Source organism: Xiphias gladius, chromosome 23 (genome assembly GCF_016859285.1).
Source record: "Xiphias gladius isolate SHS-SW01 ecotype Sanya breed wild chromosome 23, ASM1685928v1, whole genome shotgun sequence".
NCBI lineage: Eukaryota > Metazoa > Chordata > Actinopteri > Istiophoriformes > Xiphiidae > Xiphias > Xiphias gladius.
Window position 1 is genome coordinate 28,384,958 of NC_053422.1, and position 17,591 is coordinate 28,402,548.

General features: G+C 37.6%; 1 protein-coding gene across 1 annotated transcript in view; it reads right to left on the reverse strand.

Moving 5' to 3' along the window:
- Positions 1 to 600: 600 nt before the first annotated feature.
- The window catches only part of slc7a11 (solute carrier family 7 member 11), a 29,211-nt gene continuing 12,220 nt past the window's right edge, over positions 601 to 17,591 (reverse strand). The window contains exons 7-12 of the mRNA XM_040119275.1: positions 15,649 to 15,772; positions 9,523 to 9,626; positions 8,095 to 8,191; positions 7,416 to 7,565; positions 5,757 to 5,934; positions 601 to 3,929 (exon numbers count right to left, since the gene is read on the reverse strand). Coding sequence (XP_039975209.1) covers positions 3,874 to 3,929; positions 5,757 to 5,934; positions 7,416 to 7,565; positions 8,095 to 8,191; positions 9,523 to 9,626; positions 15,649 to 15,772 — 709 coding nt within the window. The 3' untranslated portion in view covers positions 601 to 3,873. The remainder of the gene's footprint in view (positions 3,930 to 5,756; positions 5,935 to 7,415; positions 7,566 to 8,094; positions 8,192 to 9,522; positions 9,627 to 15,648; positions 15,773 to 17,591) is intronic.

Genomic DNA, 17,591 nt, shown 5'->3' on the forward strand with positions numbered 1-17,591 from the left:
CACTTGACACAATCTGAAGGTAATAAAGTGTATTAAACAAGCTAAATAGCTAGCTACGTACATTAACCTACAGTGTTTCCATTGGCTTGCACAACACAAAGGGGCACACACTTTAATGAGGATGCAAGCAACTGCCGTGATGGGAGTGAGGCAGGCAGCTGAGACGTTCAACTAACTATTCTTCCATGCATAAATATGGGAAATATATTGTAATATTTACATTTAGAGGTAAGAGGATCATATACATGTTTTCGACCCCCTTGTTGTAAAGACTCTTGTTTTTACCTCTATTGAAAAATGTAGTTTATTAGATGGTGTTGATGATGTGAAGAGGATGAAGGAGACTCCGCTGACACCACCTTGATTGCATATAAAGGTTTATTACAAAAAAGTACAGCATCATGTCAAGCATCTGCATATCTGCTTTTGAGAGGGTGTGAAGCCAATGAACCACTCTGAAAATCAGGCAAAAATAAGACAATTATTTTCCTAAAAACTGTCACTAACATATGGTTTCAGTCACAAAGTATTAACTTCCTTTTCCAAACTGTGAGGCACCCTCTGAGGACCTTTGACCTAGGGCCGCTATGTAAACACAGCTCTACATGTGTAAACATACACCTTAAAAACATAACAAAAATTTAAAAACAATTGAAAAACAGCAAAAAAAACAAAAAAAAACAATTGAATCCTCTGGCTATGAATCTTCTCTTGTCCACTGACAAGGAAAGATGTCTGTCTGCATCTTGGAGAGCATTCTTGACTTGCTGTGCAGACATAAAGGGTTTTTCTTCACCATACAAATGATTTTCTGCTCATTCACAAGACCTCTGCTTAAGTCTCAACAAAAAAGTTGACCTTTCCACCAATTTACAGTCTGCACTTTAACTGAAGTCCTGGTTGTGGTTTTGCCCTGTAAGAAACTGGCAACCTGTCCAGGGTGTACACCACTTCCTGCCCAATGTCAGCTGGGATTAGCTCCAGGCCCATTTTTCAATTCACAAACACATCCTCAGCACAATGATTCAGATGTGTGTCCCCTCCATACTACCCACTACACCAGGCAATCCAGCAATGGCCATAAAATCACCTTTGATTTATTGTAGGTAATGGTTATGTAATGGAGTCTTAGTATATTACCGAACAATGTGGGGTCTAGAAAGCGTGTCTACAGTTTGGTGGATAATTGTGATATTCCCAGTTCATCAGTGCTGCATAACTGCATTTTTCCAGTGGCCAAATAACAAAGGGTTGCACACACCTGATGTCCATTATTATTTAATTGTTTCAATTTGTTGGCGATGATTCCTTACTAGCTCCACCACCTTCAAAATACCCTCACGATTGAGCTGACATGTATTTAAAAGCTAATTAGAATTATATTTTTCGAAAATGCTGACACAAATAGGTGAATTATTGGCAGCAGCCATGACTGACTTTGAGTAAGTTGTAATGATAATTTTAAATGTTCTTGTCGTTTTGAACTGTTATGTTCCATTGTGATTCAGCATACTGTGTGGAGATGGGCAGCATGTGCTGAACCACATCCCTGGGAAAGTCAAAACTGCCCCATACTGGTTGTTCTTTTGTCTCAAAATATGCAGATGTCACATGTGCAAAAGTGTGGGACGAATAGAGCCAGACAGACAAAATAGTGAGAGGAGGATAGCTTATCAGTATAAAAGATGTTGTTTCTCACTACTCAAGGCTTCACCCGTGGAGACCTCTGATCTCTGTACAGTGCTCAATCCCTTTGCAAATGCTATGAAATTGAACCCACTGGAAAGATATCCTTGCTAAGTCTTTTTTGTCATAGAAAATTCCTCAACAAGGTCTTAGGGACTTGGGAGACCTCTAACTTCTCTTAGACATTTGAGATACTTTCAGCAGTAAAATGCTTTTTGAAATACTCTCATACCAAAAACGTAGGAGTCCTGAGTAAGGACTGAGTTATTTTTAGAAGTTTCTTCTAGTTTAGCCAGTTCTGAGCTATTTTAAGCCTTAGAATGTTGGTCTTTGCCACGCTGGGTCAGTTGATTATTAAAGTCGTAATAAAGTGATATGGTGAGTGATATGTGAGATTCTGAACTTAAGTCTTAAGATTCAGTCACTGCAAGTTGTTCACATAAAAAATTATCCATCCAGGATCTCACCCAAAGTTTGCACTTTCTTCCTCCTTTTTTGGCCTTTTCAGCACAAATGTCACTGCATATAAAAAGTATAAGCTGGTTGTTTGAGGTTTGCGTGGTACAAGAACATGCGACAGTCGGCATTTTCGCGTTAGTCATGGAGATTAGCAAATTTTGGTATTCTATCAGTCTCCAATTCAGAACCATCTATCAAAACGTTTTGCTTCCTGTCCGATATGGGTGTATTACCAACATTTCAGGTTCACTCACTTTCAGTTCGACCAGCAAAAAAGTGGTTTAAATCATCTGGATAAACTGGTATTTTTTTCCAACCTGTCTCATCATCTGACTGGTTGTGTCCCTTTGCCTTGAGTTTCCTTTGGGTTTGTGTGTTCCTATATTTCAGCAATTAACTTGGTTAGTACAATGTTATCAAAACTGATTGAACTAAAGGCCAACCCTATCTATATAAAACACAAGTTGTATTGTTCAATTTCATGTTTTGTCTCTTTTAACTTATGATTGCAATAGGTGGCTCTAGTGAATACAGGTCAGAATTTGCTGTCCTGATCAATTCACACAGCCTGCTATACATTTCTCAAAGTTGGGAAGATATTTCCACATTTGTGTGGAAGTCATGTGACCTGACAAAACCACTTATGACAACTTTGGCGCAAAATAACTCAACTACCTCATTGTGTGATGCAACTGAAGCTTGATGTTTCTGTTGTGAAAAGTATCCAGAGCTCTGACATTTAACTTGTTAGTACAGTAATACAGGTTATTAAATTAGTAACATAAGTTACGTTCTTCATGTACAATCACTAAACCCACAGATTTTTATATCATTGGTCTGGAAGCTGATTTATTAACACGAATTAATAAAAACATCTTTATATTTTATTGATATAGTCTGGAAAAGTCATCTTAATATCTGTTTGGAATAGTGCAGATTCAGAGTCAGCCTGTGACTGTTTTTTGGATGAAGAAATACATTTTTATTGGCCACTCACACAACTGCTGTTATGAGATCCTATTGTTGTAAACACATTAAAAAAAACAAATACCGCATTCTGACCAGTCACCATGACTATTATAACTGATCCTAGAGCTGTAAAAGAGAACTGATCTAATTAGTACTGCTATGTTAATTAGTGGTTTATGCGTCAGACTGCTATAGAAGAAAGTTTCTTTTTCTTCCAGCTTTGTCAGTATATTAGATTATAATACTGATCAGATATTTGATAAAAAGCAGGTAAAGGTGATCACAAGCACCAGATTTCAATCTACACAATGTGACTCACTCCCACTTCTAGTGTAGTATTTATTGATCACAAGATATGAATTTTAAGACATGTTGCTCATCTCACAATGTTTGGCATATGACCCACCAAAAATAAACTAAGTTACATAAATAACACATCTGAGTCTATGGGTACATAGACTTTAAGGAAACAGTGTATGTGACAAACCTTTCTACGGTCAGTATGATACTATATAATAAACCAGATTAGTCCAGACAGTGTTTGTACATGTGTAGTGACTTGCTGTGTACGGACACACAGTATAGGTTATTGAGAAGAAAATGGTGATCAGATGGTCCTTGACTGATACATAAATAATCACAATGTTCACAAAAACAATGACATGTATAGTAGATATAAAACGATTTTTACTTCTTTCAACTTAACTTCAGTAGTGACATAATTAACTTTCGATCTTTGTACTAAATGTTTTTGTGCTGTTATTGCTCAGCAGGGACGACCTCCAGGATGATCTGTAAGGTTCTGTTGAATGAATCTGAGGATAGAGGAAAGAACATATCATTTCTAGACTTAAATAATTTAAAATGTTTGACACATGTTAACCTGATAAGATTGTGTGGCTGTTAAAATGTGGCAGTTAAAATTCACAAGAATATTTGCAAGGCTGTAACAACCTGTGAATGTGCACATTTAAAGCTTATGCAACAAATTGAGATATTATTAGCAAAAATTAATAGCTGCTACCTGAGGGTTTGCCTCACTTGCTTTCCATGATCAGCTTGGAGTTCTTAAGCAGGGCAAATGGAACTACTGAACGAGTCTATTCGGTATTCAAAATTCAGTATAATATGATTTGTAAGTGACTTTACACTATGAAAAAGAAGGGTTCCTAAAGGGTTCTCCACAGCTATACTGTTACCTGAAATTTTTGACTTCTAGGAAACCCTCCTCTATTAATCAGCTTTTGGAAATGTTGTTTGAAAGCCAAACATCAGGGACCTGTTTAGAACCTATTTTAGGATCAAATGTTCTTTTAAACCTTTGAAATGTTACTGCTAATCAAGGTAGTATGTGGTAGCTGGTTCCTTGAACTGAAGAAGCCTTTCGGATGAGAAACGTCTTCAAGAACAAGCAAGTCCAGGCGCCTTTGCATAGCCTTTACAGGTTCCCTTGTGGCTTTCCAGTCATTAAAAAATTTGGAACATAGGAGGGTTTCTACACATATGCTTGTGAAGTTTTTCAGCAAATAACAGAAATTTGTTTTATTTGAAAGCTAATTTTAGCTTTTGGCTTCTTTGGGTAGCTAAATGGATTTGACCCCAACTTTTTACTTTAGCAACCTCAGGCATGTCAAGGGGATCTTCACCTGAAGATTCCCAAGTCTAACTTTGATTAAGTTTCATCTTGTAAATGGTTGTAACTGGTGGTTTTGAAAACTTCCATAGTTCCGTAAATAAGAAATGTTGCAATCAGTTATTCAACACAGAACTTTTTTAGTGAGAGCTTTAGGTCAAAGCCTCAGATTAAGTTTCAGTTGTAACCTGCAGGAAGAGGTCAACTTTGCCCTAAAAAGGGTTCTTGAATGAGGACAAGCCAATTACCTATTGAGAGCCAACTACTGTGAGGCAGCAAGGGAGTGTTATACTTGCAGATTACCTGATGCATACAATAGTACATAAATTATAAACATACTCTGGCAGTATTTTTGGTGATTGCCCCTAAACAATTCCAGCATTATTTTCTAAATATTTTTGCATAATTATAAGGTAACCTTAGGAAAACAAGCATCACTCATATGCACTGATTGTGCAGTATATATACAGTTTACAATTTTGTAAAAAAACATTTGATCCTGGGTCAAAACGTTGATAGTTCTGCATAACTTTGTATGCCAACAATGATTAACCTTGGGGCTGCATCAGTTATTTTCATTTATATTTAATTTGTCTTTTTTTTTAAAGTAATTAGTTATTGAAGTTATCATGTTGTCTTTAAATTGTGAGAAAATTGAAAAACATGAAAAATACCCATCAGAAATTCCCAGAGCCCATGTGACACCTTCAAATGTCTAAACCCCAAAATATTGAGTTTGCCATTATATAAAGCAGATAAAGGCAGTAAGCATTCGAGAGTAGCTTGGACATAAAATCTGACTTTTGACAGCCATCAAATATTTTTAATTTTACCTTGATAAATGACTTAAATAATTATGTCATTGTTGAAATCGATGACAACTAAAATTGTGACATTGGAGTAATTACTTAATCAAATAACTGCATCACAATTAATCAGTCTCTCCTAGTTTCATATGTGCAGGAGAATCTAAAATCCACTGTATTAATAGCTGTCAGTTATGAGTTACCTAAAGCCCTCTGAAGCCACTTTGGTCTGTGATTGAAGTAGATGAAGATGTAGTATGCCGGGATACCAGTGAGGGAAATGGCAAATCCAATCCCTGTGTTAACTGGGTCCGAGTAGAGAGACAGAAACACCATGAAGAAACATGTGAGGCAGAATACCACTGGGATGAAGAGTGGGACCTGTGGACAAGTCAGAAGTGATGTCTGTTACTATTCATATACTGTATGTACAGTGGTTTCAGAAAGTATTCAGAACCCTTCACTTTTTGTACATTTTATTGAGTCGTAGATTTAATTTTAAATTGATAAAATTGTCATTATTTGCCCATTAATCTACACTTAATTATCCCTGAGATGTGTCTAAAACTTGATTGTAGTCCACCTGTGGCAAACTGAATAGAGTTGATAGAAAGGCACACATCTATATAAGGTCCCATAATTCACACTGCATGTCAGGACAAAAACCAAGCTGTGAGGTCCAAGGAACTTTCTGTAGAACTCTGTGATAAACTGTAGTCAGACATAGATCAGGGCATAGATGTTAGCGGCAGGGACAGGGAGACTGATCAGAATTGAGGGAAGGATGAATGCAGCCAAATATAAATGGTCTGAACTTATATAGCACTTTTCTAGTCTTATTGACAACTCAAAGTTCTTTACACTACATGCCACATTCACCCATTCATACACACATTCATACAGCCCTTTTCTATACATACAGTGCTTTCTATACATAAATACACACACTCACACAGTGATGATACATCGGGGGCAATTTGGGGTTCAGTATCTTGCCCAAGGAGACGGGGATCGAACCACAGGGATTGATCCACCAACCTTCTGGTTAGTGGACAACCCACTCTACCTCCTGAGCCACAGCTGCCCAAATATAGATAAGGTCCTTGAAGAAAACCTGTTCCAAAGTGCACAGAACCTGAGACAGGGGTGATAGTTCACTTTTCAGTACAACAATGACCTGAAGCATTCAGGCAAGACAATGCTGGAGTGGCTTTGGGACAAGTCTCCGACTATCCTTGATTGGTCTAGCCAAAGGAGAGACTTGAACCCCATAGAACATCTGTGGAGAGAGCTAAAGATCGCAGTTCACAGGTGCTTCCCATCCAATCTGACGGAGCTTGAGAGAAACTGTCAGGAAGAATGGGCAAAAACTGCCCAAATCCTGGTGTTCAAAGCTTGTAGAGCCTTACCCAAGAAGGTTCAAAGCTGTAATTGTTGCCAAAGAGGCTTCTATGAAGTACTGAATCAAGGGTCCCTATACTTTTGTAAATGAAAGATTTTTGATTTTTGAAAAACACTTTGTCATTATGGGTTATTAAGTATAAATTGATGGGCAAAAATGGCAGTTTAATCCATTTACAATTAAATCTACAACACAATAAAGTGCAAAAGTGAAGCCGTCTATATACTTTCTAGAGCTTGTTTACAGATATGCATGCAAGAGTATATGACTTTTTTGTTGATTAACTAATTCACATTTATCTTTCAAACAGATTCTTAAGCAAAATGAGACATAGCTATAAGAACAAGGTGAGATACTGTGATTACAATGAAGGTGTGTGACCTGTAATTTTAATATAGTGGCATTGATCCCAGTAGGATTTAGTACAGCTATAGCTGTGTAAAGTTGTGGGGAAACTGACCTTAAAAGGGCGGGGCAGGTCAGGCTTTGTATATCGGAGGTAGATTAAACCTAGCACCACGACACCAATGAACAACCACCTCAGGAAGCTCATGAAGTTCAGCAGGCTGTAGATGTCTCCCACAAACAGCTGGAACATGGTCATAGGGTACTGCACCCCCACACACACACGCACACACACACACACACACACACACACAAATAAGTTTAGGAAGTTAAAACAAAAAAAACAATAGGGTGGTTGCTGTGGTTTATGTAAATAGTCTTATTAGTGGCATGGCCACAGAAAAAAAGTCTTGTTTCTGATTGGCTGGCAGATGTCCATTAAAATCCATTTTAGCTGTCCAGGACAACTTGGTCAATTGCTTATCCAAATGTCAGCATGCAAGCTGTATGCAGGTAACCATAGCAACAATTTTAGTGCTTCACGCTACATTATAAGTGAAATGACTTGGCTTGAGGAGCAAACATCATTCATCATGTAATATGATAAGTATTACTTGTCTTAGCATTAGTATTTAAGTTGTCATTATAGATTTTGTTAAATGCTAATCTTTAATGCTATTGTTACTGTCAGTGTTTGTTTTACTTGAGGGTATTAGGGATATTTAGTTTTGACAGTATTGTCAAATTAATAGTTATGATTGTTGTCATTATTGCTGTTATTGCAATAAACTCACCAGTATGAGAACAGCAGTCAGTGGAGTGTGTCTGCGGACGTGGATCATTGACAAAACCTCAGGGAGCTGTCCTTCACGTGAAGCCACATAGAACATTCTTTGAACACACACACGGGCACACACACATACAGAAATTTGAACAAGAATGACAATAAAAATTGAGTTAATATTGAACTGATTAACTGTATGACTAAAACAAGTTCATTTTAATCTTGGATCACATTCACTTTACGTTGACATTATAATATATAATGGTGACAGGATGTCTGGTCTCTGTTTTTTAATTTCCATTAAGAATGTGTCAGGTGCTTAGGTTCAACAACTAAGAGAAATCTGCACACTATGTGGGTTCAAACTCTAAACAGAGACAGTGAACTACAGCAAAACCTACTTGTCCAACTTGCTTGAATCGCTGTACACACTGCAAATTCTATAAAATTTTTGGCTTTTTTGCCTCAACTGCAGGGCTTTATGTGGAACAGATCTACCATACATACAGTGCATTCTGAATGTATGTATGCCTCGACACAATCCTGACTCTGAGCTCTGCAGGCAATTCTTTTGACCTCATGTCTTTGTTTTTGTTCTGATAAGCATTGTCAACTGTGAGACCTTATATAGACAGGTGTGTGCCTTTCCAAATCATGTAGGATCAATTGAATTTACCACAGGTGGACTCTAATCAAGGTGTAGCAACATCTCAAAGACGGTCAAGAGAAACCTGAGCTATTTTTCAAGTGTCATAGCAAAAGGTTTGAATACTCATGTGATATTTCGGTCTTTCTTTTTAATAGATAAATAAACATTTCTAAATTCTGTCACTCTGTCGTTATGGAGTATTGAGTTTAAATTGATGAGGGGAAAATATAATTTGTTTTCAAATTATTTTTTGGCATTTTTGCCCTCATTTGGTAGTTAACAGTGGAGAGGCAAACAGGAAACACAGGAAAAGACAGATGGGGTATGACATGCAACAAAGGCCATATTTGGATGTTGCGGTTATGTGGCATGTGCTGTAACCATTTGGCCACCAGAGCGCTCCGCAAAAAATGAATTTAAATGAAACATAACAAAATGTGAAAAAAGTGAAGTCTTCTGAATACTTTCTGAATGCACTATACATTTTATCATATTTTAGTAGGAAGCTTCCATTTCTCTCTTAATTTGTTGTTTTTAGATTACAAAGCTACTGTCAATGAAACTTAACATTTCCTCCACAGATGTTTGAAATTAAAAGCCTTTCAGTGGCTCAAACGACATAATCCATTCCAGGCAGGTTTTTAAAATGAAAATTTACAGGAAGTGTTGATGTTCAGGGGTTTGCACATGATTTATCTTAAATAAATACCTAAATAAATATCTAAAATATGTCATAGTTATTTTAATGTACATGTAAGATAAAGGCCAGCAAAGAGGAATCATCTTTACCTTGACAAAGCAAATAAACAGCCATTCATGGAGCCATAGCAAGACAAGGCCACAAACACTGGAACAGCTACTGAGAAGTTCCCCATCAACTTATCTGCAAATGTCTGTGACAGATACAAACAGAAGGAGAGAAAGAAAAGTAAGCAACAGTATTTGTTGCTTCAAAGATGCAATAGGTGGTCATTATATGACAATAGTGTATCTGTAACCACTACGTAATGATGCATATCCTATTTAAAAAATGTTAAATATTCAATGATTTTGAAAGCATTTAAGAAAATTGTCAGAAGACATTTGTCTTAAACCCAGTAGGCTTATATGCAGTTCCACCTACTGAAACAGGATTACCTCTGAAAAAATGTATTTGACCAAAAAAAACACAACACATTCAAGAAACCCCCCCCCAAAAAAACCCATAAAGATCACAATGTGTGCAGTTATGATCAGGGATATATACACTGCATGTCTCTACCATGAAATTGAAGAAGGCAATTGTTTTTGTAGTTATTGTTGTCTTGGTGTGGTTCTTTTTTTTCATAATTTACCCTTTACAATCACCTGCATAAGCAAGTATTAAAGGCAGTTGAACATGTAGAAAAGATCGAGATCATTACACTAGGTAATGTCTAAACAACTGCTATAAATGTATCACTATCTAATATGTAAGAAATCCACACAGAAAGTGTAATGTTTGACTAAAGTCCTACTGGACAAATAAAACTGAGAGGACATTTGTTGTAAGCATTTTTTGTAGGATCCAACTTAATGCTAATCTTAACTAACGCTCACTAATAATTGGCTTTTTCCATGATGTATTTTGTTTGTCACGTAACTTACAGTATCATTACCGCTAATAAAGGTTTGTATTTTATATCAGTTAGTTTTGAAGATAATATGTGTTTAGGCACACATGAAAAAAACACATCATCAACCAGCCATGTATTTTATTTAGCCAATTTAGTTTGGTATTAGTATTTAGTAATTCTTTCATACCTTGCAAATAAAAGAAAATTATTAAAATAGTTTGTGGGATTGGCCCCTTAGCTGTTACATATCCATTACGTCTAATAGTGTTAGTGGGGATAATTTTGGCCAGTCTTACAATTGTAGAAATCATTAACGATGAAGCAATATAAAAATGTAAATATTATAGTATTGTGTTTATCAAATCATGTTTAATTATGATAATAACCTGTATTTGAAAAGCACAGTATGGTCATTAAATGTAAACTAAATGGTTTTTCAATAATTTTTTTTTTTTTTTTTTTTAAAGGATTGTGACCTGCTGTCAGTCTTAAAGGGACTGACTTTCATAGACAAACTACACAAAGCAACTAAATGTAATTTATCTTATTTTTCATTTATAAGTCAGTCTTTAGTTATGAATTTCAGTTTACCTTCAATATATAGGCCAGCCTCCTTGAGACAAGTTCTAGACATGAGTTAAATTAAGTTTGTTATGTAAACTTTTTCTCCCTGTCTATAAGAAAGGAAGAACAGAGTGTAATTCCTTTATCCCAGCACAGCCTTCTAAGAACAGATAAATGGGCTTACCACCTTTATTAAGGTGCTCTTATCACTCGTCTTGCACAGGGCAATAAAACTAACTGCATTAGAAAAGATCAGAGATCTCTTAGCGAATTAGTCTTCCCCGGCTATAGGCTTACAGTAGCACTGATAGCAGTCCTTTGTCTAATAAGCAATGGTGGCTGTTATTAGGGGATGTCTGTGATGTGATTAGCATTAACAGGGCTGGGCTGGCACAATCACATTAACAGCTGCTGGGAAGCCGAGCTGTCAGAGACACTTCGCTAATAATGCCATGTTAAGTGCAGGAAGGCAACTGCGATGCACACATTAGGAGTAAACATCACTAACAGCGCTAAGATGAGACCTCAACTAAATGCATTAAAGTCGCACATACCTTTCCACTTCAGGAGAGCCAAGGCCGACTTGAATTTGAAGAACTCACCATCAAAAAAATTTAAAAATTAATAACTGAAAATCAAGGGTGACATTAAATGTATAGTGACCATTTTGGATTTTGGATTTTTTTTTAATTTTGTATATTTATGGATATATCTTCGCAATGGACATCTGAGATAATGATATCCTTGAGCTGTGTAACTCACGGTGAATCTAAAAATATGTCTATCATGTCTGTATGTTCAGATTTGACTAACTTGTGACTCTGACAAGAAGTAGCTTAAGTACCTTAATTTTCTTCAACTGCTCCAACTGTTGACCAGGACAGTGAGCCAAACTACAATAACTGACTTCCTGTTGTTTTTAGAACACCAGCATGCACCTGTCCCTATACCTCACACAGTATCTCGGCCTCATTATTAACATAGTCAATCCAAAATGAAGCACGGACCTTTCTTTTAAAAGACCAGGTTTAAAACTCATATTTTGATGGGCCCCATTGGACTATATCTTAAAACTGTTCACTGTGTAGTGCTTGCATCCACATCTTTACAATGAGTGTGATTAGTACAATGTTTATTGGCACTACAAATATCAAGATGTTAGCCAAAACTAAGACAATAAATCCCGGGTTGTAAGTGTGTTACTTTGCTCTTTGCAGTGTTATGACTGAATATCAGGACCACTGTTACGAAAGACAGCAATAGAGTCATAATAGTTTGAGAATAAAGTTATAAATCTACAAGAAAAAAATTGATACTTTTGACTTATAAATTCATATTATTACAAGAAAAAGGTATATGTTTCGAGAACAGTATGTTGTCTGTTTTGAGACATACAAGATTGGGGTAAATCGGATTACATGTGCATGTTTTAACGTTTGCAGACACTCCATGTTATATATTGTACAGTTTCCCTTTCAAAATACTTACGGACATAGCTCTGGTCTCTGTCTCCAGGCTTTGTTACTTCCATAGTTCCTGTCAGACTTTGTAGAAGATTTAAAATGCCTAAACAAAACAAATCAAACAAATAAATAAAATAAAATAAAATACACTCAGTAATATATATTTCATTTTTATGTATGCATTACAATTAAATTTTAATTGAATTAATTAAAATTACATCTGTGGACAACACTGCAAAGCAGTACAGTACACATCTTACTTTGTTTTCTGTGTTGTGATTTGATTTTAATGTGGCGTGTAAAATTCAAGTCACATTGAAAAAAAATCAACAATTGCTCTGTTAAATGTTTTCATGTAATTAAGACACAGTAAATGCACATACATGTAATGCATATATAAAAAGAAATACATATTATTTCTTTGTTTGATTTGTTTTTCATTTAGGGATCTAAAAATCCATAAACTCCATCAATGTGTTGATCTGAATGGGGTCTTAAAAAAATAACTGCATAGCATGTTTGCTCACTATAAACAATACTACACCAGCTGATTCTGCTAGGCTTATGGGAATCCACATTAAAAGCAAGATGTGCACTTAAGCGCTACTGAAGCATTCTTCCCAGTCAGTCCACATCAACTCCAACCTCTGTTCAGCCATCTCTGTCGTCAGAACCAGCTGTCTGTCAGCAGCAGCTGCTTGGGAGCAGAGTGGACAGTGGCTGACCAAACTGTCTTCACCAGGCTGACTGACATTAGAAATTTATTGGACAAAAAAAGTTTTTTTAGGTTGCCTAGGAGGCTGCCTAGGATTAAATGGGATTAAAAACAACATTGTTTTTTTGTTTTTGCTTGTTTGTTTTTAGATAAATTCACTGATTTTATTTCTGCCTACTGTGAAACCAGAAAGCTCATGGTAAAATCAAAATCTTTATACTGTATATACTCTCATTAAGTTCAGAACATACAAACAGCAGGAGATTTTTCAGATTTTAAACCACTGTCTGTGGATATTACGCTAGTAAGTGTGCCAGAGGAAAAAAAATATAGTTAAGCGTAAAAAACAAAACTAGGTGGAGGTTCCCAGGATGATGCACATTTGGGATTTTGGGCACCATTTTAAGTCAGTATTTAGTAACCCCCCTTTTGGCAGTTATCATAGCTTGCAAACAATTTTTGAAGCCAGCTAAGAACATTTCTACTCTTGATTTAGGAATTTTCACTGAATTTTCCTCCACTTCCTGGTGGATTGAAATCAATCGGGGTCTTCATTCCCAGAGAGAAAAACTCCACCACCGTCAGCCGGTTCAGAAGTATTGCCTTTCTGAACAAGGAAGGAAAGATCTTCCCAGGCTTCCCAAGATAAACTGAGCACTCCACCATGATCTAGGAGCAAATACAGCACGCCAAAAGAGAGAGTGTTGACCTTTATTTGGTGTGGCTTGACTTTGCAAATGCCTATGGCTCAGTGTCAGACACACTGATCGATTTTGGATCGGAATTTTTCCACATACCATCGTGTGTCACCAAGATCATAGCCAAGTATTTCAGCAACCTCCACATGGGCTTTTCCCTAGAAGGCTTTACAATGGGATGGAAACAGCTCTATCCCTCCCATACTCTTTGTGGCCATCTTCAAGTTATCCTCATTGCAGCAAGGCAAGTAGTCAGAAGACTGAAATTACCATTCGGTGACACACTCCTCTGTGATGCCACATGGATGATATCATAAGCATTTTACAGAAAGCCCCATGCACAGCATGGCTCCTCAAGAACCTTGATGAGCTGTTGACATGGGCAAGGATGAAGATAACAGAAAGTCACGGAGCCTTCACATTAGAAAAGGACTGAGAAACAACAGCACAGTGTTGGAAGAGAAGGAATTCCACTGCTGCTGAAATTGATCAGCCTTGGATAAAGGAAGGAGAAAACCCATATCATACTTGAACTAACGGAACACAGGGAGCAGCTGATAAGGAGCACAAAAATGGATGTCTGCAAATGGCACAGGTGGAGGGCACAGGCAGAGGTGGACCAAGCCATCAGCAGGTTGCAGCACACAGATGTCCTGGGAAGTGTACAAGACAGTCGGGCAGGACTGGGGCTCGGCCTCCCATAGTTGGCAAGCAAGGAGCATGGACACGATGGGAGGCCACTGCAAGCAGAGGCATCAGCTTGTGAAACATAAAGCAGACCCTGTTTGCACACCTCAGCTTCTTAATAAGGGTAACATATGACACCCTTCCATGTCCAAGAAACCTCTTCCAGTGGTTTGGGAGTGAAGACAAGTGCTTGCTGTGTGGCAACAGCAACACAGGTCTCCAGCACATCCTGTCAGGGTGCTGTTGGGGAAGTGAAGGGTGAGGGGATACAACTCCTTAGGTGACCATCGTCTGCTCATTTCCTTTTTCAAGACAGGAGAGAACCGAGAGAAGCCAGCAGCAGGAAAGACAACATCTCTGCTTACTCCTGGAAGGCATGGGAAATGCTTGTTGACCGAGGCAAGCAGCTAGTATTCCCACCTGAGATCAAACAAAGAACTCTAAGATCAGATACTGTGATGTGGTCAACAGCTGCCAAGAAGGTCATCATCATTAAACTTACTTTCCCTTGAGAGGCGGGGATACCAACAGCACATGAGTTCAAGCGGCTCAAGTTCTCAGAAACTGGCAGCAGAGTGCAATGAAGGTGGGCTGGAGTGCGACCATCCACCCAGTCGAAGTTGGATGCAGGTGCTTTGTGGTCAAATCAACAATCCTAACTTTTCGTTGCTGCTGGTATGACTGGGGCGAGCCTACGGAGGGCCATCAAAGGACTGGCAGAGGAGGTTGAGAAGTCAAGCTACTGGTTGTGGTCATGGAGGAGGGACAGTTTCTGGGACTCAACAACCCAATAAGGGCAGCTGCAGGGTGTGGTGGGGAGATGTCCCCAACTCACCACTGCTCCCCCACTCGATGTTGTATTGAATAGGCAGTGAACATCAGTAAATGATATCTCCTGCTGACGACTGTGCAGCTGACCCAGTATTCGCCGGTAGAGGTGCGGAAGGCAAAGATGACAAGCAGGAAGAACACCTGAACAACACACTATATACAGTATATATTCTTTAACTGTAACAGCCTAGATTTTGTCTATATAGACTTTCCAAACCAATAATTTACTAATTTATAATAACTCTACTACTTTATGTAAAATTGTTCAGTATAGCCAGTGAACATTTTTTTTATGTGGGCAATATTTTTCTTGCATTCCATCTGTATTAAAAAAAAAAAAAATTAAAAAAGGTATTACTCACCACAGCAACAGCGTCTGAGGCCAAGAGCTCCTCTGCTGACATCACCGTGTAGTACGCTACGTTGGTCAGCACATAGCAGGAGGTCACAATCACCATGGAGATACAGATAGCTAATGGCACAGTCCTGAGGGCAGGAGGGATAATAACAGAAATAGCACACTCACATTCACTTGTGTAGCTTGCTTACCTTCATTTCACCTCTATTATGACCTCTGCCTTTCTTCTTTTTTGTTACTTTATGCATTGCCATAGAAGGCCACTCTGTTGCTGCTGACAATGAATGAACTGATTCAATAGATTTCAGGAGAATATATCATAAATTCTCAAATTAAAGCTGCTATTCAAATAGTAATGGTCAACACAAACAACGTGTTACTTGTTAGTGTTGAACATTAGAGTGGCCTCTACATCAGGCCTCATTCCATCGGTACAACAGGAGTGTCATTCTCAGCAATCAGCTGCTGTCACTTTCTCTTTTTACAACAAATGCTGTTTTCCTTCATTAATTATATCCTGTTACTTCCATTTGCTGTGTCTGGATTGCTGTTAAGCTACTGTTAACGAAACTCAACACTAGCTGTAGAGGTTTCATTTTTCCACAATAAAAGCCTTCTAGGAAAGGCAGGGATTAGGCTACAACCATTGAGCTGCTGCAAAAATTTCAATGTGAAATATCAGTGCTGGAAGTACTGAATTTCATTAGTGTTCAATCCAAGGTCCAAGGGCAAAATGGGAGCAATTGGAAATGGCCAGTGAAGACAGTATTTCAGTTAGAGAGGAGAAAATCAGAGCAGCAGAGTGGTGAGTATATACTGATTTATATAAAAAACAACAGTTAAAAATATAGGAAGTGTTAAGATTGCATTAACCATGACAGCAGACTGTTGTTACATTAGTGGCTTAAGCAATAAATGTAGCAACAAATAACGGCTGAGATCAGGTATCCATAGTTTCCCAATCTTAAAACACTTCTTAGCATAATTTCCTTCCATTCATGAATGGAAAACAAGCTCTGCAATTATTTTACTTGTGATAAATCATGATTTAAGGTTTCTTATCTCTACAGATCTTTAGCATATTGTTGCTGCTGTGGCTGTTTTTAAAAAAATAAGTCTAAAGTCTAAAGAGTTATTCTGGGGTGTTTTTACCGTCAACAAATCCCTCTACCCTGTATGTGGCTCACAGCTTGAGGCACATTGGTTCCTACTGAACACACAAATCTTTAAAAAGACCTAACCTTTATTTATTTTATTTTTTTAATTTTGTCTGAAACTATGACTCAAACAGGTGGAAACGGACTATTTTCTATTTTAATCCGCATCTGTTGATCTACAGAGTATTCTCAGAGGCAGTGTGCTGTATGTGGGATTGATTCAAAATACACAGTGTGTGTGTTCATAGCAATGAATGAACATGTCACCCAGTGCAACAATGTCACTCATGTGGCACAGAGGAATAAATATATTAATGATAAAATACTGATATACAGTATCAGGTTTGGGATACACACAGGATACTTATAAGATGCAGTCATAGTTGATTTGGCTCTGCACATGGAATTTGTTGACAATAAGAAAATCTTTTAAATTACCATTGTTCTTTTTTCACTTTTGTGGAGGACTCCACAAAATGATACATTTTTTGTCAAACATATCAAGGCCTAATAAGTTGATATAGCTAATGTGTTAGACAATAGTTGCCCATTTACACATCCAGCAGACACAGAGGAACGTTATCATTCACATGGAATCATGTTTGTGTCCACCTGATGAAGCTAAGTCATAAATTCACTCTTTTAAGCTCAATTTTTGGTCTCTTCCAGTTCCTGAGGGAAATATTTGGCTCTTTAGCACCTAAATGCTCCACTATCTTCACCAGCTGGTCTCTAACTGTGTCTGTCTGCTGTTTTTATTTCACTGAAAACAGCTGTCTGCTCCTGCTTG